General features: G+C 47.7%; 1 protein-coding gene across 2 annotated transcripts in view; it reads left to right on the top strand.

Moving 5' to 3' along the window:
- Window positions 1-633: 633 nt before the first annotated feature.
- The window catches only part of Cnga3 (cyclic nucleotide gated channel subunit alpha 3), a 46,354-nt gene continuing 21,003 nt past the window's right edge, over window positions 634-25,984 (top strand). The window contains exons 1-3 of one of the 2 annotated variants that reach the window (XM_076557480.1): window positions 634-989; window positions 15,196-15,331; window positions 25,770-25,883. In XM_076557480.1, coding sequence (XP_076413595.1) covers window positions 15,231-15,331; window positions 25,770-25,883 — 215 coding nt within the window. In that variant the 5' untranslated portion in view covers window positions 634-989; window positions 15,196-15,230. The remainder of the gene's footprint in view (window positions 990-15,195; window positions 15,332-25,769; window positions 25,884-25,984) is intronic. The other variant, XM_042266239.2, reaches the window with a different exon arrangement.

Genomic DNA, 25,984 nt, shown 5'->3' with positions numbered 1-25,984 from the left:
TGCCCCTGGGACCTGCTCCAGGGCTCCAGAGCTCCAGAGCCAGAGATGACTACTGTCAGTGACGGAGAGGTAGGATTCAATCTTTCCTCCTCCCCTTCTTCCTCCTGCTCCCTTCCTCCTCCTCCTCCCCTTCCTTCCTCCTCCTCTTCCCAGCTAGCGGTTGAACCCAGGACCCCATACATGCTAGGCAGGTAGTCCACCCTGTGGGTCACACTCTTAGCAACATTGCCTGTACACTTGCACCTACTGTGTTTAAATCAAGTTTGGGGAACTGCAAAGGTTTATTGCCAAAAGTTATTTCCAAGGGGAGTTTAAATCCCTTTGAATTTGATACAAAGTAGGGAATACTAGCTGGGTTTGTGAGTTTAAAATTGTGGTTCTGTGAGTGAGAGCCTAGTGTGACAGAAGGAAATAAAGCCTGCAAGAATGTACATCCCAACAGAAATTTGTTTCTAAAGCCCCACCAAGCTTGTAGATGAGCGTAGTGCACACACACACACACACACACACACACACACACACACACACACACACGATCACCATCATCACCATCATCACCACCACCACACCACACCACCACCACACCACCACCACACCTTAAACTTCAAGCTGCCACATCCTTGCTGTCCATACTCAGTGTGGGTTACTGGAAGACGTCTGTGGTGACCACTGGAGATCGGCAGAAAGTCCAAAGTTGACAGCTGGGCTTTGCTTTCTTGCTTCCTGCCACCCCTCGTCCTTTGGAGGAGACCTAGTTACAAGCGAGTGGCTTCTGCCGTTCTTGAGACTTCATTTGAATCTCAGGCGCCTCAGCTGACGCTCCCAGTAAAAGGAGGCCACAGGCTACTCCGCCCGCTGGCCCCGGAGGAGGGTCCTGGGGGCGAGGAGCTGAGGAGAGGGAGAAGTCCCAGCTGCTGCCCAGAGCCCAGAGGGAGTGAGGAGACGCTCTTCTAGATCCAGGAGCGCCGAGAAACCCAAACTTTGACGGGGTAAGGACTTAAGAGGGGTTGAGCTGGAAGTTGCTGGGGCGCTGCAAGACGCACTGGGAATGCAGAGTCCGGGCTGGATTCAGAACCAGGCGCCAAGCGGACGAGTCGGCGTGGCGCTGTCCGCAACCCACGGTGCTGAAACGGGTCCTGTCCGGGTGGAAAAACAACCTCCTGAGTAACTCTGCAGGCAGAGGGGCACCCTACATCTCTCCAGTACGCTGGAAACAAGAGCAAACATCCTCCATGCTCCCCATAGCAGCCCCTTCCTGCAGACTCGCTGATCTAAGCCCGCTAAGCCGTCGAGGAGCCAAGCAGAAATTGCTGGGCTGGCTCCACCAGGACAGGACTGGGTCCAACCGTGAGTTCTCCCGTGACACCCCAGCCACACTCTACCCAGAGGCAGCATCTTCACTTCCACTAATCAGGAAGGGTCTCAAGGTCCTCCTTGCCCCTCTGGCTCCGCTGATTAGAGTCTCCCAGCGCCAATACCGCGCTGGGGACACAGGTATGGGAGATTTGGAAGGAGTCACCCTGAGGCAGCAGGCAAGAGGATGTGAGCTGCCTCTTCCAAACCCTACTCAGCCTAAAAATATGAAGAGACAGGTGGGATGAGGAATTCGTTTAAGAAGGAAGCATCTTTTCTGGCTTTAATGATAAAATTATACCCGACTTAGCCTCGGGGCCAGGAGGGCTTAGTAGCTGGAGTACAGAGAAGGGATGGTAGCCCCTGATCCCTTAAAAATCCGCTTATCTGCTAAGATGTCTGGTTCTGTCAGGATTTCCTCAACAACTCAGCACCTCCTTTCTCTTCTACCACTTCCTCCACTCCTAACCCACCCCTGACACCCGCTGGTTGATGAGCTGCTGGCCACCCTGGCCTGGGACTAGAGGGCCAGGAAGTGGGGAAAGCTGATCCAGTTTTCCCCCATTATCTCTTCCTGCTGTTGTTGGGACTTCAGTCCTTAGTGGAAAGCATCTTCCTAGGCACAGCATGCATCCTTAAAGAAGGGGACTTAGGCAGAGTGATGTGGAGCCTTCAGCCTTGACTAGCTGTTGGTGAAACTGAGCTTCCCAGGTGAGATCTGTTTGCTCAGGATTCTCCCTGTACCTTTGCATTGGGTAACGTCTCCCCCAAAGCTAGACTGTCCCATGTGGGCAATCATCATCAATTCTTATTCTGGACTGAGACTGGGGTCTGCTGAACCATCCCCAATCTCTCAAAGCCTTAGACAGTGGCCCACTACCTGGGTTCAAACGCCATCCCATAGCAGGCAACTCAGATCCATGCCAACATTCTCTAGGGACCATCTTCTGCCACCACCAGACAGTATCATTCATCAAAACAAACAGTAGCGGTCACTATTTGCAGTGTGCTTGGGTGCCCCCACCTCCTAAGTGGGGATTCATGGGAAAGGGGGCCTGTAGAAAGTTGGACAGGAAGGAGCATATCATGGCAAAACCAATCCTATGCCAACATTCTGGCTATAGGAAATTGAGTCGCATCATTGTGGAACATAGTTGGGATTTCTACTGAGTTTTGAGGGATCCTCTGGTGTGAATGGAGATGGATGTGAAATCTGCTCCAAACACACTCTTCCTCTTCGACCTCTTTTCTGCCCCTCAGGGCCCTGGATGCCAGACAGGAGTGGTTGCTCTCTAAGGGCTGACAGGATGGCACAAGATATCAGTCACTTTCTCTGGCACTTTGGCCAGGACTTTGTGTGCCTCTTGGCTTTGATGCACCTGTTTCTATGCCTTTTCTGTTTTCATTCACTGTCTGCTGGAGGATGTGCTTCTGGTTAAGAATGGGGTTGCTATGGTGACCAGCCTCAGGTTGCCATGGTCCCCAGAGGTAAACAGTTGGAAGCTGCACAGCCTCTTCTCTAGTTCTGGAAGATGGTTCCGGCTGCTGGCTTCCTGCAGGAGTTGAAGGACAACAGTAGGCAGGTCCGAGCACCTTGCTCTGACCTACCCCCAGCACGCTGCCCACCTGAAACCCTCACAAACCCCGCCACAAAAAGATGGGCCAGTCTTTTTCTCTACACCACTCCCCTGCATTACACACCCTGGACCTGGGGACAGAGGAGAATGGTTTTTCCCTCCGGCCTCACTTTCTTCGTGGTACACTAATGACTCCTGAGTACAAAACAAAGTTCAGTGGGAGGAACAGAATTAAATTAATTAAGCAGGCACAGTCTCTGCCCTGGGGGACTTCTCTGTATAGTGTGAGAGATGAGGCTTGCAGCACCTGTGAGTGGCCTGTTTTCTGGACTGAAGTGGACATAATAGCAGCGCCAGGGATAAATCGATGTGGAGGGTTCTTCCTTGCAGGGGGCCTCTCAGGAAAGGTCACCTTGAAACTAACTGCAAGTTTAAGTTGAGGAAGAGCGAAAGGACTCTCTTGGAAGTGTCAGTAGAAGCAAAGATGTGCAACTGATCAGGGAATGGGAGGCCTGGGACACACAAAACTGCAGCCTCGAAGTGGCTTAGCCCGTGGCTCACGCAGCATTGATGCTCTGAGGTATTGGGACCCTGCATCATGGGTTCCTGAGAAGAGACGTATGATTAGAGCCATCTTTCAGAAAGAACCTGTGGTTGCTCTTAGAGGTTCATTCACTCGTTCATTCACACATCCCACACTCATTGAGAAGCTCCCTATCCTAAGTGCCTGGCTCTAGATCAGTGGTTCTCAATGTGTGGATCGTGACCCCTTTGGCAAACCTCTACCTCCAAAAAATATTCACATGATGATTCATAACAGTAGCAAAATTATGAAGTAGCAGTGAAAAGAATTTTATGGTTGGGGGGGTCAGCACAACAGGAGGAACTATATTAAGGGGTCACAGCACTAGGAAGGTTGCGAACCACTGCTGTAGATGGATTTTAGGAGTGAAATATTAAGAGTAAAGGGCATTCCAACAATCCTAGAGAGAGGACAAGGGCCTGCCTAAAGGTGGGGCTCAGATGAAAGTAGCTAGGTAGGTATATTTGGTTCCCAACTATATAACCACTGCCTAGGTGAGCCCCTAGGAAGTAGTGACCCTAAGGCCATTCCTGAATTAGTGAGTGGCGGAGAAGACCGAAGGCATCTTTGGTTAGTTTGTGGTGACTGAATGGACTGGGAATGCTGTGTCTGAGGCAGTAAGGAACAGCAGGAGTAAAGGCTCACAGTCTTAGATGAATGGCCAGCTAGCTCTTAGGATCATCCAAGTATCAACCAAAACACGGCTTGAAAGAGCGCCTCAGAGTGCTTCAGAAGGACACTGAGACATCGTGGCCAGTGCTGCCCCAGGAACTCTTTCTAAGCATGCTGCGCCCTTCACAGTGCCCACACCCTGGGTGGCAGTCAACTCCCAGGACCTCCTCTGCCATCTTCAGGGCTTACAGCTTTCACCTTGAACTGCCGTCCTACAGTGGAGGGGTTAATTAGCAACAAATACCTCCCATTGTTGCATGGCGAAGTCATCCTTGGAGTTAAACCCCTCCACTGTAGGTAGGTAGTTCAAGGGGAAAGATGTACACTTTTTCTCACTCACTCCCTAGCCCTGCCACAGGGTGACTTGGAACAAGTTCTTTAACCATTCTGCGTCTCAACGTCTGCAAATCTTAAGTAATACTTTCATCTGATTGTTGGGGGAAGGGGGATGTCCTTTCGTTCTAACATGTGAGTCCTGGAATCAAACTCAGAATGTCAGACTTGGGGGCCGTCACCTTGACGCCCACCGGGCCCCCCCCCCCCGCCCCGAGCCATCTCACTGTCATGACATGAATGCTTTGTAGCAGTTCCTGAACTCAGTTAGATAGAACTGTGAGTAACCATGGCCAAGTATTGCTTTCACAATCACGCCCCGAAGGTTAATTAGCAACAAGTACCTCCTGTAGTTGCATGGTGATGCCATCCTTGGAGGAGAAGCTGTGGTTCCTGGCCTGGCCTTCCTAGTGCAGGGTATGGACAGTTTCCCTATGCAGGAAAGACAGTAGATCTCAAGAGGGCAGCAATGGGTTGGCTGCAGGAATTTAGGGTCCCTGACTCCATTATGAGCTGGGAACCACTTTCATCCTCTTGTAATGCCAATCTAAACATCTGGCTCTCACTACAAGCCTTATGAGGACACTTGGACCTGATGAATCCAGACCCTGGTAGCTCCAGTCATCTCTGGAGAAGATCAAGGCACCTCCTAAGCCTAAGACAGGCCTCTGCCTCCCCGACTAACAACTGTAATTGGTAATCTTGTTCCCGTTCCAAAACATTCGCCTTCACCTCCAGTCTCTTCCTGTTCCTGGAAACGGCTCATTTTTCTTCTCAGGCAGGAATTGAAAATTCGCAGTTGGCATCTGGGAGCTTCTTGCTTGTGTTATGGAAATGCACAGAGTTGAGAAGAGGGAGGATCCCACCACCACCATTTCCTCAGGAAATGACTGAACTCTCCTAAATCAAGCCCCTCACCTCCATCTTCTTGCTGGGGTACCTTGGCTTCAGGTGTCTGTACACTCTACACTCCGCACCCCTCCCTTTACCACCTTCCATCTCAGCCTTGAACACACCCAGTGCATCCTGATACACCTTATCTGAGATGTTCTCTGAGACCCTGTGATCAGGTAGAGAATGCTGTAATATTACTGGTCAGGAACTGCCCTTGGATCTTGACAGTCAGGGATTAAACCCCAAAGCCTCACCATTATGCTAATACTGGCTAATGAGGTAGTCCTGGCTGTGTGAATTCTTTACCTCAGCTCACTGATCTGTAAAGTAAACAGCACTGATTCTACCTCCTAGAGCTATCCGTAGGATTAAATTAGTCAATACAATAAAAGTTTGTAGTGCAGGGCCTGACCTAGTCCTCAAATTGTCATGGTGGTGGTGGTGGTGGTGGTGGTGGTGGTGGTGGTGGTGGTGGTGGTGGTGGTGATTATATTAGTTACTTTTTTGCTACTGCAATATAACACCACAAATAAACCCAGCTTAGAAAATGAAGAGAGTCTATCATGGTGGGAAGGCCTGGCATCCAGAGCATGAAGCAGAGAGAAGCTGGAAGTAGGGTGAGGCTGCAAACTCTCAAAGCCCACCCCACTGGCATACTTCTCCCAACAAGGCTGGACCTCTTAAACCTCCTCAAACAGTATCATCAGCTGGAAACCAAATGTGAAAATATGAAAGCCTATGGGGGAACACTGTCATTAAACCACCATGATGGTGGTGGTGGTGGTGATGATGAATGTGCTGTTTTGACATTTGTCCCTTTAGTTATGATTCCATTTTGCTTTGTATATCATGTATATATTGGGTTTTGTCAGCTGCTCATAGCAGATATTGTGAATTCTGCATTTTAGGGTATTCTAGTTTTAGATTGAACATGATTTTTTTTTTTTAAAGAAATAGTTCACATACTACAAAGATTGTCTACTTAAAGTATTGATTTTTTTTAGTACATTGGCAGTTTCGGAGCCATCACAATATAGTTTTGGAACTTTTAAACAGCCCCTCCCCCCCCAACACACACACACACACACACACACACACACACACACACACACACACACACACACACAAGAAACCCTGTACCTGTTAGCATCACTCTTCTTTCCAAGTCCCTCCTTTAACCCCAGGCAATCAATCCTCTTTCTATCTTTATGACCTTATCTATTCTGTGAGTTTTCATGAAATCACACATTCTTCCATGTCTGGCTTTTTTCACTCAGCATAATGTTCATGTTCATGTTCATGTTCATCCAGCATGTACCAGTACTTTATTCTTTTTCATTGGCAGGTGATTATGTGGAATTACCACATATTGTTGGTCCATTTGCCAGTTGATTGACATTTAGACACAATCTATAGATGTATCTTTACATTGATTTATATCTCCTTAACTTAAACTCTCAAACATGGTTTGTCACGGGAAGATTTTAGGGTTTTCCTTCTAAATAAGCCTAAGATTGCTTTAAAGCATATAATCCTCGGAACTGGATATGGCAATGTCCCATGGCAGGCTCATGGGTCTCAGAGTGAGTCAGGACTGAGAATGTCTCAGTGAGACAGTAACTGAGAATTTTTCTCCCACCCTGTAGTTTGGGGGTGGAAAGGGGGAATATAAAAACTATTAAAGGCATTGATTTAGAGAAGGCTCCAGACATGGGACCCTATGGGAATTGTTGGCTGTTTGGAGTTTGTTTTGACAAAGTGAGCCTGTCCAGCGACCCATTTCCAAGCGGGATGGAAATTTCCAGTGTGAATCACTCACAGGATTGTATGAAGATCCAATGAATTAATATGCACTTCAGGTTATCAGAACAGAGACCAGAATCTGGCAGAGAGCAAGTGCCCAGGTCTCATGAGGTGGTTCTGTGGTGAGTACCATCCTGCAGGTCCCTTCCACTTCTTCTCCACTCAACATGTATACTTTTTCTTGACTTTTATGTGTATGTGCAGGGAATTTGGAGAAGCAGTTTTTAGGTTTTTAGGTTTGAGGAGTTCCCCCAAGGCTTGGGGTATTAGTAAAGAAAAAATACAAGATTATTGGCATGAGTGCCACTCAGATCAATGCCTGGCCTAATCACATAGCCAGGCCAACAACAAAGACAAGGATGAATTCCATGGTATCAGGTTCTCAGTCTGATCCTGGAAGGTGCCCAGCATAATGGCTAACAGGTGGCTGGTATTACGTGGATATTGTGATTGTTTGGAGGGACCTCTACACTGGTCCTTAAGGCAGGTTTGGGGTTTTCTCCCCTGTCCACAAGGCACTCCATTCTGCCTCTCTCTCTCTCTCTCTCTCTCTCTCTCTCTCTCTCTCTCTCTCTCTCTCTCTCTCTCCCAGCACTATTCCCTTCCCACTGTTTTACACACTTGTTCCTCACACCTGCTTATGCATACACGCCAATCAATCACTGAATTCTGGCATCTCAGAGGCAGAGACCTTCACCCTCATAATCCTCAGAGTTAGGTCTAGTTCTTAGTTTCTGGGACATACTAGCAAAAAGTCAATAAAAGGATTGGAGTAGGCACCAGGGATGAGAACAGGACATATTTAGTCATGTTATAAAGAAAATACACGTGATCTGAAATTGTGTGTTCTTAGTTCCCTGGTCAAGTTCCAGAACACACACATGCACTTGGGAGATGGCTCACAAACCATTTCTAGGCTCCTACCTGTGAGGACACTTCAAGGTCACCTTCCTAGCTGGCAGGATGTGTCTTTTTCCTGTTTTGGAAAATAAAGTTAGGTTTGCACAATGCTAATCCCTTATAGTGTGGATGGTAAACAAAACAAAAACCCCCGATGTGGACTTCAGCGCCAGACAGAACCAAGATTCCCTTTTCTCTATTGCAACATCAGTGTCTCCACGACCTCATAGGGCTCTGAGGACTAGCAGCTGCAGCCCTGGGATCTATGCCCACTGGGGCTCTCCAGTATGGCAATTTCCATTTTCAGCAGAGCCTTAGGGCCACTGGCCTCTCTTGTAGAACTCCTTGAATGTATCAGATTCAGGAGATGTGACAATATCACTCTCTGGAGATATGCTGACTGAAGAACTGGGAAATAAAGAGAGTTCTATGAACTGTACACAGATCAAGTAACTAAAATGTTAGTATCTTTCTCTTTAAGAGTATCTCAGCCTGTTGAGGAGAGTGGTAAAGAATCATGGACTTGCAGCTCCTAACGAGTTGAGGGGTCTGTAGTGACCACCAATCACCCAGAGGCCACGGTCAGTTTCAATAGGGCTCCTGATGGAAGAAATCAGCCCCCCACCCCACTCCCCTTGTGAATTCACCTTACCCCCTCAAAAAAAAAAAGGATTCCAAATTTGAACAACCCTCAGTGTGATTACCAGCACACAAGGCATGGCTTAGAGTTAGGACAACAAGAATCTATAGCATGAGTACGTCAGCCATTCAAAATATATAGACCTTATTTGAAATCTGATCCTTTTTATCTTTTTATCAAGATGATAATATATGGCACTTATGAACCAATTAGGACAAAATATCAGGAGTTATATTTACCCTTAATGATACACATTTTGCCCCGTCTGACCCTAAAGATAAAGTTAAGAGAGAAATTAGGTTTACCCCTAAACATTGAGGAACCTGGATCCCTTAGTAACATACTTTATATGTGTTTACATTTCTATCTTAGTGGTGATAATCCCATCCTCCAAAACAACCCAACACCTTGGACAAGAACATGCTTGTAGATGGTTTATTTGGGGAGTGATTCAAAGGAAGGGCAGTGGGGACCTTGGACAAAGACAAAAGGGAAGAGTGGGAAGCCAAGGCCATGTATGTCACCAAGCAGATCACAGTTCGAAGCGGCAGGGCCTCTCCAAAGAGTCTTATAGAGTGTTCTTCAGAATTCCCTTCCTGAAGGATAGAAGACTAAACACCTTCTGAGCCCTGATCCAATTAATCAAGTGTTGCCCAAGGGGTACAGAGTCTGTTAAGTGCCTCTGGGTCTGTGCATTATCACAGAATAGTTGAAGTGTCTCAAGGAGGTGTTCCTCGGGGGAAGCAAGTGGAAGGTGAACAGCCCACAGCACAGCTGAGGTATTACCAGGCTGCCCAGCACAATCTGGTTGCCACAGCAACAGCTGAACTGAAAGATGGGCAGAAAAAATGTAAAGTAGAGGATTATGGATGCCTATTGCACAGGCCCAGTGAGCACACTTGTGAAGTTAAAAACATCTCAACTTCCTACTTTGACAAAGACTCTTTCATCATGACCTTGAGATTGAGCTTCAGACTGTGACGACAGCATGGTGACATTTGATTCCTAGCCTCATCCATGGCCTACCCTGTTCTCTCCCCAGCCCTGGGTCCACCTTATGTCACAAAGGTCCTTATGTACCTGCATGTGGATCCTCTGCCCAAACTTCCATATTCCATCTCCTCATCCCTCAGAGACAACTGTCCCTTGGCCACACATGGACCTAGAGAAGTGCATATTAGGGACATGTCCAGTGTGCTTTCTGTTGCTCTGATAAAACGTTCTGACCAAAATCAACTTGAGGCAGAAAGGGTTTATTTGGCTTACATGTCCAGGTCATAGTCCAATACTGAGAGATGTCAGGGCAAGAACTCAAATAGGAGAATGAACACAGGAACCAAAGCAGAAACTATGGAAGAGTACTGTTTCCTGGCTAGCTCTTCATGGTTTACTTGGTTTACTATTCAGTTCAACCCAGGGCCACCTGCCCAGGGATGTCCCCACCCACTGTGGGCTGGGCCTTCCCACACCAATTATTGGTCAAGGAAATGCTGCTAAAGGTTTGCCCACAGGCCGCTGATGGAGGAGGCGCTTTCTCAGCTGAGGTTCCTTCTTCACAGATGACACTAGCTGTGTCAAGTCCACAAAATCCTAACTAGCACAAGCCCAGAAATGGGGTCAGGTGGGTCTATGACAGGTCAGAGCCTCCGGAGAATGGGGAGGGGGCGATTCCCAAGGCTTGTCATTCATGACAATCTGAACCAGAGTTCTAGGCATTCATAACAGTCTATACCAGAGTTCCAATAATCCATGACAGTCTGGATCAGAGTTCCAGGCATCTATAACAGTCTGGATCAGAGTTCCAGGCATTTCTAACAGTCTGGATCAGAGTTCTAGGCATTCTTAACAGTCTATACCAGAGTTCTAGGCATTCATAACAGTCTGGAGCAGAGTTCCGGGCATCTATAACAGTCTGGATCAGAGTTCCAGGCACCCATGACAGTCTGGATCAGAGTTCTAGGCATCTATAACAGTCTGGGCCAGAGTTCTAGGCATTCATAACAGTCTAGAGCAGAGTTCCAGGCATCTATAACAGCCTGAACCAGAGTTCCAGGCACCCATGACAGTCTGGATCAGAGTTCCAGGCATCTATAACAATCTGGACCAGAATTCCAGGCATCCATAACAGTCTGGATCAGAGTTCTAGGCATTCATAACAGTCTGGTTCGGAGTTCTAGGTATTCATAACAGTCTGGTTCAGAGTTCTAGGCATTCATAACAGTCTGATTCAGAGTTCTAGGCATTCATAACTGTCTGGATCAGAGTTCTAGGTGGGTATGTCACCTTGACACTTGGGTGAGGTGTGGATGGAGGAGGGACAGCTGTGGCATAGAGCAGGGGGTCCCTGCTGTTCAGGCCTAAGAACCATACCTGCTCTTTGCTGCTGTAAACTTTACACTGTAGGGTTCTGGAGTCAGCCAGCTCTCTAGCAGATCTTAGGCAGCCTGGCATAAACAGCTAATTTTGTACATCTGCTCAGTGCTGGGCTTCTTCATTAGTAAGACAGGAAGGGGAAAACTGTTTTGAAACTCCAGTAAGAAAGTGTCTGTAGCATCCCCCCACAACCTCATGGACAGAAAGCAGACCTGTGAGAGGACATAAGTGCTGCCTCCACTCAGTGGTACTGAACAGGGTTTATGCCTAGAACGGAGGCACAACTAAGGGGCAGAGGAGAGGGGCACAGGCTTGAGACAGTGTCCCTTATTTAATGCCATTTGCTGGCACATAGACGAAGGAGAGTCACGTGATTGCTTTTCTAGGGAGTCCCCAAACTGATATAAAAAGTGCTGTGGACACCATCGGACTGTAAACTCCTTCCACAGTGAACAGAGAACTCTAACATCTGGAGTTTATCATTTATTGTTATTCTCTGAAACAGCCCAGCTGTTAGAGTGTCCTCTGGCACATAGTAAGTGCTCAGTTAAAAATGTAGGATGGACAATTTAGAATTGAGTTTATTGCTTGTAACCAATCTCATACATTGGCTGTATAGTTTCCTTTGGTGTGGCAGTTTGGATGAGAAATGTCCCCACAGTGAGTCCTTTGAACACTCGGTCCCCAGCTGGTGGTGATGTCTAGGGAGGGTTAGGTGGTGCAGCCTTGCTAGAGGAAGCCACTGGGGGCTTTGCGATTAAGAGCCTTGGACTATTTCCACCTCGTTCCCTGCTTTGTGCTTTGCATTTGAAGATGTCAGCTCTCAGTTTCCTGTTCTTGCTGCCATTGCTTCCTCATCATGAGTTTATTTGGACTTAGAGTTCCAGAGGGATGGAACTCTAAGTCCAAATAAACTCTTTATTCCATAAGCTACCCTGGCCACGGTGTCTCACACTGGCACCAGGTATCTCCGACTAGAACGGTTCTCTTCTTGAGTCTGTGTCTTCACCTAGTCCCCTGCTCCCGTGGGTTTGCAGCCCTGCTCCGAAAGTCAGCTGTCGTGACCTCATCCTCAGCTCCTCCCTCTTCACTGGTCCTTCTACTCAATGAAACTGCATCCTGGCAGTTCTACTGGTTTTTTCAGTTTATCCGACCCCTTATCATTATTGAGGCCAGGTGACTGCTTAGTTCAGGCTGCTCTTATCCTCTTGAGATTCTGCAGCAGATTTTAGCTGTTGTCCTCACTCACGCTCAGAATACACCCTCCCCGATGCAGCCAGGGTGACCTTTATTACCTCCGATCACATCCTCACTGGACTTCAGAGGGAAGCCCGAGTTCCTTGGTCCCAACTGTAGTGCCATGTTATACCAGCCGCCTCTCTAAATGGCACGTTCTTGAAAAAGCTGTCCTGGTTAGATTTTGTCAACTTGACACAAGCTGGAGCTAGCTATCTGGGAAGAAGACTCTCAACTGAGAAAATGCCCCCATCAGATTGGCCTGTGGTCAAGCCTGTGAGCTATTTTCTTGATTGATGATTGATGCGGGATGGCCCAGCCCATTGTGGGTGGTGCTACCGCTTGGGTGGGTGGGCCTGGAGTGTATGAGAAAACAAACCAAGCAAACTAGGAAGAGCAAACCAGCAAGCATAGCTCCTCCACGGCCTCTGCATCAGCTCCTGACTCCAGGTTCCTGCCTTGAGTGCCTGCCTTGACCACAAGCTGTAAGATGAAATAAACCCTGTCCTGCCCAAGTTGCTTTTAGTTAATGGTATTTTATCACAGGAAAAAAAGAAAACAGGCTTTGTCTTACTTTTCTTTAGAAATTCCAAAATACAAAATTATAGGTTGAAACTATCAACACCAGCTGAGCCAGGGCTGCCCTGAGTAGTCAGGCATTCTGACCTTGGCTGTAGGGCCACAGCTGCTTCGCACAGTGTCTTGGGCAATTCCAATTGACCTTTCTTTGGAAATAGAAATCATTTAGTCCCATGAGTCACTGGGCTATTTCTAGAAATTGCCGTCTTGCCCTGAAGTGACCTCTACTGACATTTGATACACTTGGGCTATGAGGCTTCTTCAGAGAGCCTGTGCTGGCCTGTTTCAGTGACCCCAACCTCAGGGGACTATCCTGAAGCTGGACGACTTCTCCAGAAGTTATAAAGGTGGGCCCATGGCAGCTGTGCCCTCGTATCAGCCTCCTTGTCTCCCTAGTCATAGGGACACCTTCCACTGTCAGCTGCAGGAAAGCGCCGGGTCACTTGTGGCTTGGTGAAGAGGCCACAGTGTAGGCTTTATCTATTATTTTGACTGGACATGCTTCTTCACGTCTCTGAGTTTTGGTCTGGTCATCTATCAGCAGGGATAAAGATTACAAAAAGCTCACTGTGACTATTAAACGAAGTGAGTGTGTCTTGAATTTGATATCACCCCCACCCTTTTTTTTTTTAATCTATGTAGCACGGCTGGCCTGGAAGTTACTATACAAATCAGGCTAGCCTTGAACTCCCGGCAGTCTGAACTCTGTCTCCTGAGTGCTGAGATGACAGGTCGGCACCCCCACAGCTGGCCCTGGCATCACCTTTTGTAGGGGTCTTATGAATGCTGGCTATTGTTATTTTCTTTCACATGCGAAGTCCAAAGTCAGAACTTTTATTTTTCAGTGCTAGTGTTCAAATTCAGGACCCCACAGATGCTGAGTGTGAGAAATATAATTTCATAATAAGAGCACTGGAGGCTCAGAGTGGCAACAGTGAAGCAGTTTGTTTTTCCACCTCGCCAAACCAGACATCATAGAGCTATTACTGATTGAGCACAGAGAATAGTTTTCCATCACTCTGACTCAGGCTCCGCCCTCCCTTTTCTCATTGGCTGAGCAATCAGGAGGATGCACTCTTGAGCACCATCTGGGTCTTATCTTTCCCTCTGCTGATTATATTCGTCATTTTTTTTTCCTCAACAAAAACCATATGTGGTTTTATCTCTATGTTTTATATCCTATTTCCTTTAGTGCTTACAAAGTACATGGTTGTTATGTCTGCAGATTGTCAACAAAGCTTGACTCTTAGTAATGTTCTACTCTCAATTTCTAACAGTCGGGGCTGGGTAGATTAGCAAGCTTCCAGTATCTTCTGCTCATCTGTAATTGGACCTGTGTTCCTACAATGACTCAGGCATTTTATTTTGAAAATAAACCCTCCAGTTTTGTTACTCACAATAGGCTAGTGCAATCTACCACTGAGTTGAACAACCAGTTTTAAAAGGTTTATTGAGGCTGGAGAGATAGCTAAGTGGTTAAGAGTGTTTGCTGCTCTTACAAGGGACCCAGGTTTGGTTCACAACACCCATATGATGGCTCAAAACTAGAACTCAGTTCCTGGGGATCTGATGCCTTCTTCTGACATCCACAGACACTGAGCACACACGATGTGCAGACATACATGCAGACAAATTTATATCAAATAAAGATAAATATTTTTTTTAAAAAAGAAGAGTGCTTTAAGAACTATAAAAATGAAAACAAAAAAGTTGTAGCCCAGGCTGACCCTAAAATCATGATCCTCCTGCCTCAGCCTCTGTAGTTGGTTGACTTCCCTCACGTGCCACCATGATCCACCCACCACACTTTGGCTGTAGAACAGAACTTGAGGGAGTTACTGAAATGTGTACCAAATAACAAGATGAACATCAGGAAATGAGAAAAGGTAGGGCCGAAGGGGATAGTGCATTGCCCTAGAGAACCCTAAGTGCCTGGGCTTTCTCACATCAGAAACTCACCCTACTATTCATCCATTCACTTATCCATTATCTACTCATTCAGCACTGAACTCGGGGAGCTCTTCAGCCTGTTGGATTGTGTAAAAGACTTCGTTTGAGCCTCAGGCTGAGAGAAGAGTGCAGAGGTCTGCAGCAGGAGGTGGAGGGGCTGGAGAGGCACATGTGTCAGAGCGTGCCTGGGGATGCCACATAGAGTAGTATCTACACTTTGTCCTCATTTGCTGACCTTTGTCTATAATAAGCTGGCTTTGCGGGTGTCCTGATGATGTATCTACTCTGTGTTCGCATTTTAGCAGCCACCTTGGGGCTGAATGTGACAAGTGTGAAGATGGCCAAGGTCAGCACCCAGCACTCTCAGCCCTCCCCGACCCACTGTTCAGCAAAGCGCACAGACAGAGATCTCGATCACATTGAGCATGGCTTCGGCAGGTAAGATGGGCTTTCTGTTTCATGTGAGTTCATGGATTGTTCCCGTGGCAGAGATCAGAGAGAAGAGTGTCGTCCAGTCACAGGATGGTACCCAGGGCATGGCATTCACAGTTCATTGTACTTAGTTTCTTCTCCGGTTCTTATGGTCAAATACTCTGACCAAAGTAACTTAAGGGGGGAACAGGTTTGTTGCGGCTCATGGTTCAAGGGTACAGTCCACAGGGTGGAGAAGTCGGGGCAGCGGGAGATGGACACATCATCACATCCACAGTCAGAAAGCAGAGAGCGGTGAACGATGCTGCCCAGCTCGCCTTCTCCACCCATACCCTTCTTCCCAGATGCCAGCTAGGGAATGGTGCCGCCCGCAGTGGCCATGTCTTCCCCTCAATTAACACAAGATGCTCTCTTCTGGGTATACTCAGAGGCCCGACTCCCAGAGGATTCTAGAACCTGTCAGGTCGACAATTGTCATATAAATCCCCACAGTCCCAATTTCTTCTTATTTTGGAAGAGCCCCTTATTTAAATGTTTGCTTCTCAAGTTTAGAATAAAATGGGAAATGAGGCGCAGATTGCTACATGACAGGACAGAGGGGATAGTTCAGTCTGGTAAAGAGCCTGACATACAAGCATGAAGATCCGAATCTCAGCCTGGCATGTGCTTGTAATCCCAGCTCTGGGGAGGCAGAGGCAGGCAGATCCCTGGGGTTCTCTATTTAGCCTTATTGGTAGCTCTAGGCCACTGAGAGACACGGGAGGTGGACGTTGTTCCTTAAGATGATACCCTAGGTTGTCTTCCAGCCTCTGCATACATGTGCATCTGTGCACATGTGCACTTCATGCATGCAAGCATGTGTACAGACACACACATGCACATGTACACACACACATTTTAAAAAATTGTGTTACTTTAAGAAGGTGAACAAATAAAGACCAAAATGACATCAAGTGTAATTCCATCATAAAAATGTATCCAGGCTACCACATGGCCCCAGGGACACAGAAAAAAAAAAAATGGGCTAGACTGGTCATTCTACACCAGGCCCTGTCCTGAGCACAGGGAGGCCCTATAGGTCAGATGTCCTGGCCTTCATTTCTAAGGCAGGGTCAGGAAGCAGGCACTGGCCTGGGCCTTTGTGGGAAATTCATATCCCCTTCCCAGCCAGGCTGTCAGGCACATCAGTGACATCCAGACACAGCTGGCTGTATGAAAACCAAGGACATGTTGTAAATCCAAGTGAGACCTTCATGCCTTGGTATTTTCATTTGTGAAATAGAATAGCATTTTCCCTCAACTCTTGGTCTAAGTTAGAACATAGGAGAAAAATCTACTGAGTGACTGCTACATTTATTAATTTTTCCTAATTTTTTTATTTTATTGTATTGTATTATTGGGGTGCATACAGTGCACAGGTGGAGGTCAGAGGACTACTTTCAGGAGTTGGCTCTCTCCTTCCACCCCGGGGGTTCCAGGAGTCAAACTCAACTCTTCAGATTTGCATGGCAAGTACCGTCACCTGCTGAGCCATCCCAGGGGGCCGTGGTTCTCAAGTTCTTGCTGAGAAGATGGAGTTGAACCATGAGAAACTTTCTCGTACTTGTCATTTTGTCCTACCGTTGTAGAATCGTCTCACCTACAGAAAACAGGAAGTTCCTCCCTGCTACTGAAATGCATGGTAACTGATGGCGCAGAATAGCAATGGCGGCGGTCTCTCATTTCCCTCCCTCATCCACCACTTCTTCTCGGTCGCAGGCCTCCCTTCCCTTCTCAGGTGCCTGCTTGCTCTTTTCTTGTCTAGGCTCTTAATCCTCAGGTCCAGAGCGAACTCTTAACAAATGCGGTGGTCAGGATTGGTAGCCAGCTTAACTGGCTCTAAAATCACCTAGGGGACAAACTTCTGAGCATGTCTGGGAGGAAGCTTCTGGGTCAGGTTAATTGAGGTGTAAAAAGAGAGGATATGTGTAGATTTTATGATAATTCTACAATTTTATGTAATGGACTTGGGCATCTGGAGATGAGGGCGTTGTCTGGGTGGGGGGTCCTGGAGTATCTCCTATGGACAGCTCTGTATCTGTTTGTGTGTCTTACAGTGTCATCTATGTTCCAGGCTAGGGATGTAGCCCAGTTGGTTGATTTCTTGCCTATCTAGCATACATGAAGCCCTGGGTTTTTGGTTCCCAGCACCACACAAACCTAGGCATGTTGGCACAGCCCCTGAGAGGTGGAGGCAGAAATTCAAGGGCATCATTTACTGCAATAGGGAGTTCGAGACCAGCCTGGGTCTATGAGATCCTATCTCAAACCAGCCCAGCAGGGAGCTCCACCCTAACTGTAAAAACCATTGCATGGGCTGGGTCCCAGACCAAAGGAGAATGCTAGCGGAGCCCCAGTGTTCATCTCTCTCCTGGCTGTTGAGGCAGTGTCCACAGCGGCCTCATGATGGGCCACAACCTCACACTGAGGGCCCGGAGAAACACTCCCTCCTTAAGCGGCTTTTCTCGGATGCTTTGCACAGCAGTGAGGGAAGTCACGAACACAGGAAGTGATGTCAGCAATTTCCAAATACTAGTCAGTTCCTATCATCGCAAGCCTTCACCCTTCTAAGATGCCAGGAAGGGAAGGAACATCTCACATCCCGGGAGCCTGATGTTACTGCTGGGCCCTGTGCGGTGCCTGTTTCACCTACACACCCCAACCTGACACAGAAGCTCCCTTTAAGAACGTTTATTAGCTGATGTTGGTGTCCCACCCCTGGGGACCAATTCCTGTTGCTTGAGTCAATGCTTCTTATTTCCAAGAAAGATGAACACCATTAGAGCGTGTCTACGGCTAAAGCTTTTGCATGCAAAAAAAAAACCAGTTTCTTTCCCACGAGCAGCTAATAAACATCCTTGAAAGGCTCTTCCGTGTCAGGTTTGGGTGTGTAGGAGAGAGAGCTGCTACAGAGCCCAGCACTAACATCAGACTCCTGGAACTTTGGGTTCCGTAGAAGAAGCACAGAGATTGTCAAAGCCACATGGAACTCTTCTGCATTACCTCTTTTGCCTACAGTGGGTCTTGACAAGAGCCTCTCATGGAGCTTCCAGGTTCTCTGGGCAGAGAGCACAGCCACAGGGGTCTCCATCTGCTTCTTTTCACTGAGATATCCACAGAGAAAGGTGGATGCATTGGAGGTAGCAAGCTGCAGCATCAGCCCCAAAAGTTTGCTTAACCAGAAACTATTCTGGACCTTGTCCCGACTCTGAGTTAACCAGTAACCTACAATCCCCATCTGACTTGTGGGATCATGAGAGGTCTTAATGATTTTCTGGCAAATGCAGCACCAGCACACAAAGCCACGCTAACTCCCTGACTTGGGCCTCTGGTTCCTAGCAGCCTTGCTGCAGGATTTCACCATGTTCTGAGCAGGCAAGCGTCATGCACACTCTGATGGTGTTAGCATCATGGTCAAGGGATCTGAACTGATGCCCTTCGAAAAATGCTACTTGCCATCATCCTAGGTTTGGTTGTTGAACATCACCCAAATGCTGTGTGTGAATAGTTCGGTCTAAAGGTGGCGCTATTGGAAGAAGGCAGAACCTTCAAGAGGCGGGCTTTGTGAAAGGCCCTAAAGTCATTCGGATGCATAGCCCCAAGGGAAGCTGTGGGACTCAGGCCCTCTATTTTTTGATCCTGAGCTGTATATGACAGTCCGCCATCATACAGTCATTGGCCAATCATTGGCCCAAAGCAACAGAGCTGGTCTGTCATGGACTAGAGTCTCCAAAACTGAACCCAAATGGATCTGTTTTTGTTTATAAGTTGATTATCTCGGGTATTTCCTTATGACAGAAAGATGACGACACCCACCCCCCACTCCCCACCCCCCACCCCCCACCCCCCGTCCAACTCTCCCGCCCCCTTTTCCCTCTTGTCCCAGTTTCCATGATCAGCATGGTTCAGGCCAGACGGCCTGAGTCTAAACACTGGCTCTGTAGTTGCTTAGCTATGGAAACATGTCCAACTGCTCTAAGCCTCTGTTTCCTCATCCATGGAAGGGGTCAGTCAGTCTAGTGCTGACTTCCGGGCTTGTGGTGAGGTTAAAACTGCTGGTGAACATAGTGCTCTTGGCAGGCTCCTTGCTGCGCGTGGCTAAGCAGTCCGCCATTTTCTTGGTTGCCTTTAAGAATCACCCTTCTTTCCAGTGAGTCCTCTCTGGTCTCCCACGTGGGAAGCCTTCTCCTCCTCTTTTGCCCTCAGACCTCCAGGCATCTAGAATTAGCCTTCCCTGCCTGTGCCCAAGTAGTGCTTTCTCAGCCTGGCCACTCCCGGAGTCTCACTGAGTCCCACCTGTGTCCTCCTCCAACCATTCACACAGTGAAAGCTTGGTAATAGACGAATACAGACCCTATGGAATCATACAGAGCTTTCCACAGAACAACCAGGAAGAATGCTTCCTTTGGGAGAGAGAGAGATGCTTTCTCTCATATGAGCTGAAGTTGACCCGAAGAAGAGAAAGGTCTAGGATACTGTAGAGGACACTGAGAAAGAGACTGTTCCTTGAGGCTACAAGATTTATTTAATGTCATGAACAGGCAGACAAAAAAAAATTGGCAAGGGCTTGAGGAGAGGAAACCGGGGCCCATGTGGCAGAGGTATAAGTCTCTTGTACCTTTCTGGGGATGGAGGAGGTTTCACAGTTCAAGCTTGCAGCCAGGCTCTTTGATTCCCAGGCAGGAGACAGCAAAGGGGGTAGGGAGCAGGATGTGCCCACCAATACCCACTTTGATGTAAACTCACTTCCCAGGTGAGAGATGCCAGCGCAGGGATGTCTGTTATCTGGAGACTCACAGGGTCTTAGCAAGCGCCTGTTAGAGAGGAAGAGAGATGCTGCAAGGCGCTGTGGCCTAACTAGCCATTGGATTCTAACATTGGATGTATACAGGAAATTCCAGAATGTTCTTTGGGACAGCAAGGAGAACCCAACACGGAATTGATTTATTCAGAATAAAAGTAAAGCTGCCTTGGGGACTGAGGCAGAGTCTAGGTCCCTCCAGGGCTTCCCCACCTGATCTAGCATTTACTTATTCTCAATGTAAAATTGGACACATGGGACTCGTAAGATGGTTCAGTGGCTAAGAGCACTGTCTGTTCTTCCAGAGGATCAGGGTTCAATTCCCAGCCCCCACACGGTGGCTCACAACAATCTGAAATTCCAGTCCCAGAGAATCTAATGCCCTCCTTTGGCATCTCAGGCACCAGGCAAAATGTGGTGCACAGACATGCATGCAGGCAAAACACCCATGTATATAAAATGTTTAAAGCAGATTTTAAAAGGACTCTGGCACATACACAAAACATTGTGAATCTAAAACTCACTATTTTAAGGGAAGAAATTGTGTTTGGACAGACCACATCATTGCATTCAAATTCTAGTTTTTTGGGGGAGCTTTTGGAATAAATAATTGAGACTTTGTGTCCTGAAATAGAATGCATTGTTTGTTCCCAATCATAGAATGAGCCCGTCAGCACCAGTGTGCCACTGGTCCTCCCTTAATGCCCCTAGGAAGACAGAACTACCGATGCTTTATCCCCTGAGACAGCCTTACCAGCAGATCTCTCGCCATGTTGGAGGCAGTTTTCCTTTCTCTTTGTTAAGTTATCAGAATGATTTTTCTAAGGGAACATCATAAGAAAGGATGGAAATGTTTCCTTCAAATGAAATACACACACACACACACACACACACACACACACACACACACACCTTGAAAATACCAAAAATAAAAATGTCTCAAGCTCAGTATTCAGAAGCCAGAGCAGAACAATCATGAGTTCAAGGCCAACCTCGGTGACATAAGCAAACAAGACTCACAAAAGTCTTGAATTTTTCCTTTGTACTTAGTTGTTTGACTCAGCTGTCTAGGAGGAGCCATGCAGCATATTTTCAAGATACTACAATAGCAAAAGACTTCAGAATGTGCTACAGAGAACTGCAGTGAGGTCCGAGGGCACCCCAAATCCCGACCCATTTCCTGGTGTAGCTATTTTGAGTGAGCTTTGGGGCACAGGGGTCTGTCTTACAGAAAAGAGGCTTTCTTCCTGCTGCTGTCTGCACAGAACCCAAAGCAATTATCACCAGAGAAAAACATCTTCACCCTGCTTCTCAAGGACCAAAGACTTAAAAATGCACTGGCTTCTGCTCCCCGGTCATGTGTCCCCAATAGCACTGGATTCACATCATTTGGAGTCCTTGGGACTTGAAAAGAATAGTGTCAATGTTCTCTAGCCTTGTGCCAGCAGGTCATGTGTGTTTACTCTCCTGTCCCCACATCACTGAGAAAGACCAGATGTTACACAGAGTGCAACATCAGTTACCAGATCTGATGTTTATGGCACCTTTGCCCTTGCCCAGCGACAGGTGATGTTGGGAACCTCCCCAACACTCACTCCCCGCTACACACAGATTCGGAGATTGAGTGTCACAATCTGAGACTTCCCTTGTGTTTTAAAAGTGACTTCAGTGCATTGTACTGGTTGTCATCATCCTTGTTGACTTCAGAGAGCCTCCCACGCTGAGAGAAGCGAGAGACTGAAACCTGGTACCAGCCAGAGGGGAACTGATCTCCTCAAAACAGATTTCACACATGGTCAACCATTCATCAGATCACCTTGTTGGAGACACTGGAACCCAGACAAAGATGAGCTAATGGCAGGCAGGACCATGCCTTGATCAAAATGACTTACCTTTGTATACATTTGGCCTTCTACGTAAGCCTCACTCCAGGACCCCAAAGATGGACTCGGGGAGTGACTGGTCCTCTTTGTCCCTCTCCCCAATGTGATCATATTAAATAAGTCTTTTTCTGCTTTTCACCATTAAATAATCTCTTTAATTGGCTTATTTAGGACAGATGGCTGAGGGTGACTTGTCAGTGATGCCTGACCCTATTAACTCTAGTAACAGTTTGTTCTTGGAAGGCAGCATCACACATGAAGTTGTCACCAGGCTGTTCCCTAGCAGCCCTCTCTGTCTCCTGCCTCTCAGTTTCTTGGAAGGTTCTAGTTCCCCATCATTTCACTGACTACCTAGTTTATCCTCATCCATACCTCTGTCTTCCTGGGGGCTCAAATGTCACCTCAGACACTCAGTTCCGCTCTGCTCTGTCCATCTCTCTTCCATGTGCTTGGTAAGATAAGTTTCTCTGAGAAGTAATGACAATCATGTAGTTGACAGTGAGGATGCCTTCCTGGAAGTCTATTGTCGGGGAATGTCACAGTGGTGTGACCATAGCATGTATGTTACTAGCTGGTGAGAATTCTTCAGTCCTTTGTAATCTGATAGGACCACCATTGTATATATGTTCCCTTGTTGAGCTAAGCATCTCTGAAGGGTATGGGCTATAATTAGATTTGCTACATTAATGCTCCCAGATATTTATCAAGGTTAGAGTCCAATGAAAGACATAATCAGCAGCAGAAGTTCAGGCATCATGAAGCAAGGGAGGAGATGCACCCAGAAGAAAAACCCTCCTTGGATCCCCTACATTCATATCGTAGAAGGCTCTTCTCTTCCTTTGGGGATAAGTGTGCCTTTCAGGGCTGGAGTATTGAAACAATACTTAAATCAGCATGGGGTTGCACATTTTCCCTTCTTTATGGAGATCAGGACACTTAAGTTATGAGAGGGTGAGTGGCCAGTCCACAGGTTGCCCAGCAGACAGGTATTGGAATAAGAAATTAAGTCCAACCTCCTGGCTGTCCACTCTGCCACCTACCCTGAAAGTAGCTGTGAGGCAGTCTGTATGCAGTCTGCCTCGGCCACCTCACATATCGTCAATTTAGTTCTTTCACTAAATATGGCAGGAAGCCTGGTCCTATGCGATGAACAGACAGGAGACTGAGTGGAAATGCTGGGTGGGCTGCATGGAGCCTAGACCTGGGAGAGCTGATGGTAGGGGCAGACACCTCCATCCTTAGAATTGCCTCTGCATCTTCCAGATACACATGCTGTGACAGAGCTCTAGGCGTCAGCTGCTACCCACCTCCCAAGGCATGCCAGCATCTCAGATTCAAGGACTCAAGAGAGACATGCTTTCCCCCGCCACGACCTCCTAAACTGACCAAGGCACTGGAGGATGTACCTCCCACCTTGGTTGTCTGCAGAATGTCAGGAGGGCAAGCACAACATTTGCAGTACACAGGGCCTCTGGCTGTGTCTCTTCTGGGCACACCGGTAAGATGTGAGTTGTCTCTTAAGGGTACAGGGGGAGATTTGCACCCAGCAGTTTGAAATTAGAGCCCTGCCCATGGAATGCAGCCAGGCGAACCAGAGCCATGTCTGATGGCATGCCGCAGGGATCAGTCCTTAGCTGCGTCCCATGAAACTTTGTTTCCATTTTTGCTGTCAGTTAAAACACAAAGGGCAGATCCATGGAGTAGGTGAGGGCAGCTTTTAGCACGGGGTGGAATGACATGAGACTCACCCCTTTGCCACTTGGCCTTGTGACCTTGGGGAAGTTACTTAATCCCTCTGGGCGTCCACCTTCCAGCATCATTGCATGGATACATGGTGAACTGGTGGCAGCTGATACACAGTCATGTGTGTTTTGTTGTATTTGTGATCATGTTGGGAGACGACACAAGAATGATTCCTCTGTGCACCAAATATCTCCAAACATCACAGGACTCAGATAGATGGGGAGGCCTCATACTCAACTCTTAAAAAAAAAAAAAAAATCAATCACACATGTGCAAGTTGAGGACATCGGAGTCACCAGCAACTTGTGTTGTAAAACTTTGGGATTTGCCTGATAGCCACCAACAACACATAAGCCAACACATACTTCCTGGTTTGACCCCAGTAATCACAAGGTGCTCTTGGTTTCCCTGCATGGCCAAGCTAGACCTCAGGAACGTCGTGGTCACAAAGAATTGGCTGTGATGAGGGGAGACTTGAACCTGAGGAAGAATGAATGGGATCTGTGACCTGAACAGCCAGACATTGTACAGTCCCCATCACTGAAGATGGCTTACACAATAGATGAGGCTGTCTAACTCCACGTGGATCCAGCAGAAAAAGTGGCCTTGCTGGGAGGAAACTGGGAGTAGAGGGTGTGTGCTGGCAATTCCAGCTATCCAAAGACATCCTAGATAGGCTGTAGCATGGAAATGAGTCCCCGCCCCGCCCCCACACACCCCATCCCTGTGGGAGGCATGCTGCTAGAAGAGACTCAACACTTGGCATCCAAGGACTCTAATCTCTCACCCCAGGGAGTGAAGCTTTCCCTCGACTTAATCTTTGCATCTTGCTTCAACCACCTCGTTAAGAAAGCCGATTAGTTTGGAATAGGTCACGTGATAGAATTAATTTACCTCGCTGGGTTTCCTCAAGAGTCACAGAGTGAAGTGTCGATTCCCTAGGGGACACTGCCTGGCTGGCTTTTAATCAGGCTGGTCAAATTCAGCCTTAGGAGGTTTGTAAAAAGAAAGAGAAAATGCTCCCGGACGCACTCCTGGCCTTATTCAAGGTAGTTCATCAGACACAAGGCTTCACTACCATCACGGACCTGTACCGAGGTGGGGTCACCTGCCTTATCAGCACATGTGCTGTCCACCCTGAATGCACAGGTGGAGTGACCCCTCTTTCCTGCTGCATTGCTGGGGACAGAGACAGGGTTTGGCAAAGGGTGAGTGAATTTGTTTCTAAAAACACTGCTCAAATTATTTTACCTGTGCTTGGGGGTGGGGGGTGAACCCCAAATCCATGCAATGATCCAGAGTAATAGGAAGGCTGCCAGACAAGGACATAACTGTCCAGAAAGTGCATCCAAAGCACAAAGGAGGAAAGGAGGCTTCTAGAAGGAGGTGGACCAGACACAGAAGCCAGTGACATATTGGAAGTAAACATCTTTGTTCTGGAAGCATTGTATGGAAACATGTGCTATGGTCCAAGGTGGAAGGTACTGGGACTTCCCCTGGCCCCAACCTCTGATAGAGACCATGCTAACACTCGCTGTTGCTCCTCCCCCCGCCCCCCCCCACCCCCGCCTTCACTTAACTCATATACAATACTGATCAAAATCTGTGTCCCTTAGAGCTGACAGTATGGCTCAGTGGGTAAAGGTGCTTGCTGCCAAGCCTTGAGGACCTGAGTTCAATCCCTGGGACACACATGTGGAAGGAGGGAACATACTCCCACAAGTTGTCCCCTGATCTGCACACTTGCATGACAGGTACATGCACATGCACACATACACACCAAATAAATCAATGTAAAAGAAAGGGTCGTTTTCTCTCAGGAGTCGGGATTTGCGATGGACGGAAGCAGAGGACCTGTGGTTTGAGACTGCAAGGGTGTCTTTTCCCCTGCTGCAGGCATCTGCTCATCTCACTCCTGACTGTCTGGGAGATGGATGGGCTGGAAATCAATTAGCATGCTGCATATTTGATTTCCTAGGTCTCTCTCACCATGTGAGGAGACTTCTTCCACACTGCAGCGAGGCATCGCCATGGAGACCCAAGGACTGGCTGGATCCGCACGGAGCTTATTCACAAGCCAGGGGCCAGCCAGGTAATTGACCCTGCACAATCCTCACCTTGGGAAAAGAGAGACTGAGGCAGAAAGAATGTGGAGAGACCTCGGAAGGCATGTTAGATAGGGTTGAAGATTTG

This window comes from Peromyscus maniculatus, chromosome 21, assembly GCF_049852395.1.
Source record: "Peromyscus maniculatus bairdii isolate BWxNUB_F1_BW_parent chromosome 21, HU_Pman_BW_mat_3.1, whole genome shotgun sequence".
Taxonomy (NCBI): Eukaryota; Metazoa; Chordata; class Mammalia; order Rodentia; family Cricetidae; genus Peromyscus; species Peromyscus maniculatus.
The sequence above is the reverse complement of the archived record's forward strand: the minus strand, read 5'-3'. Positions and strand labels throughout refer to the sequence as shown.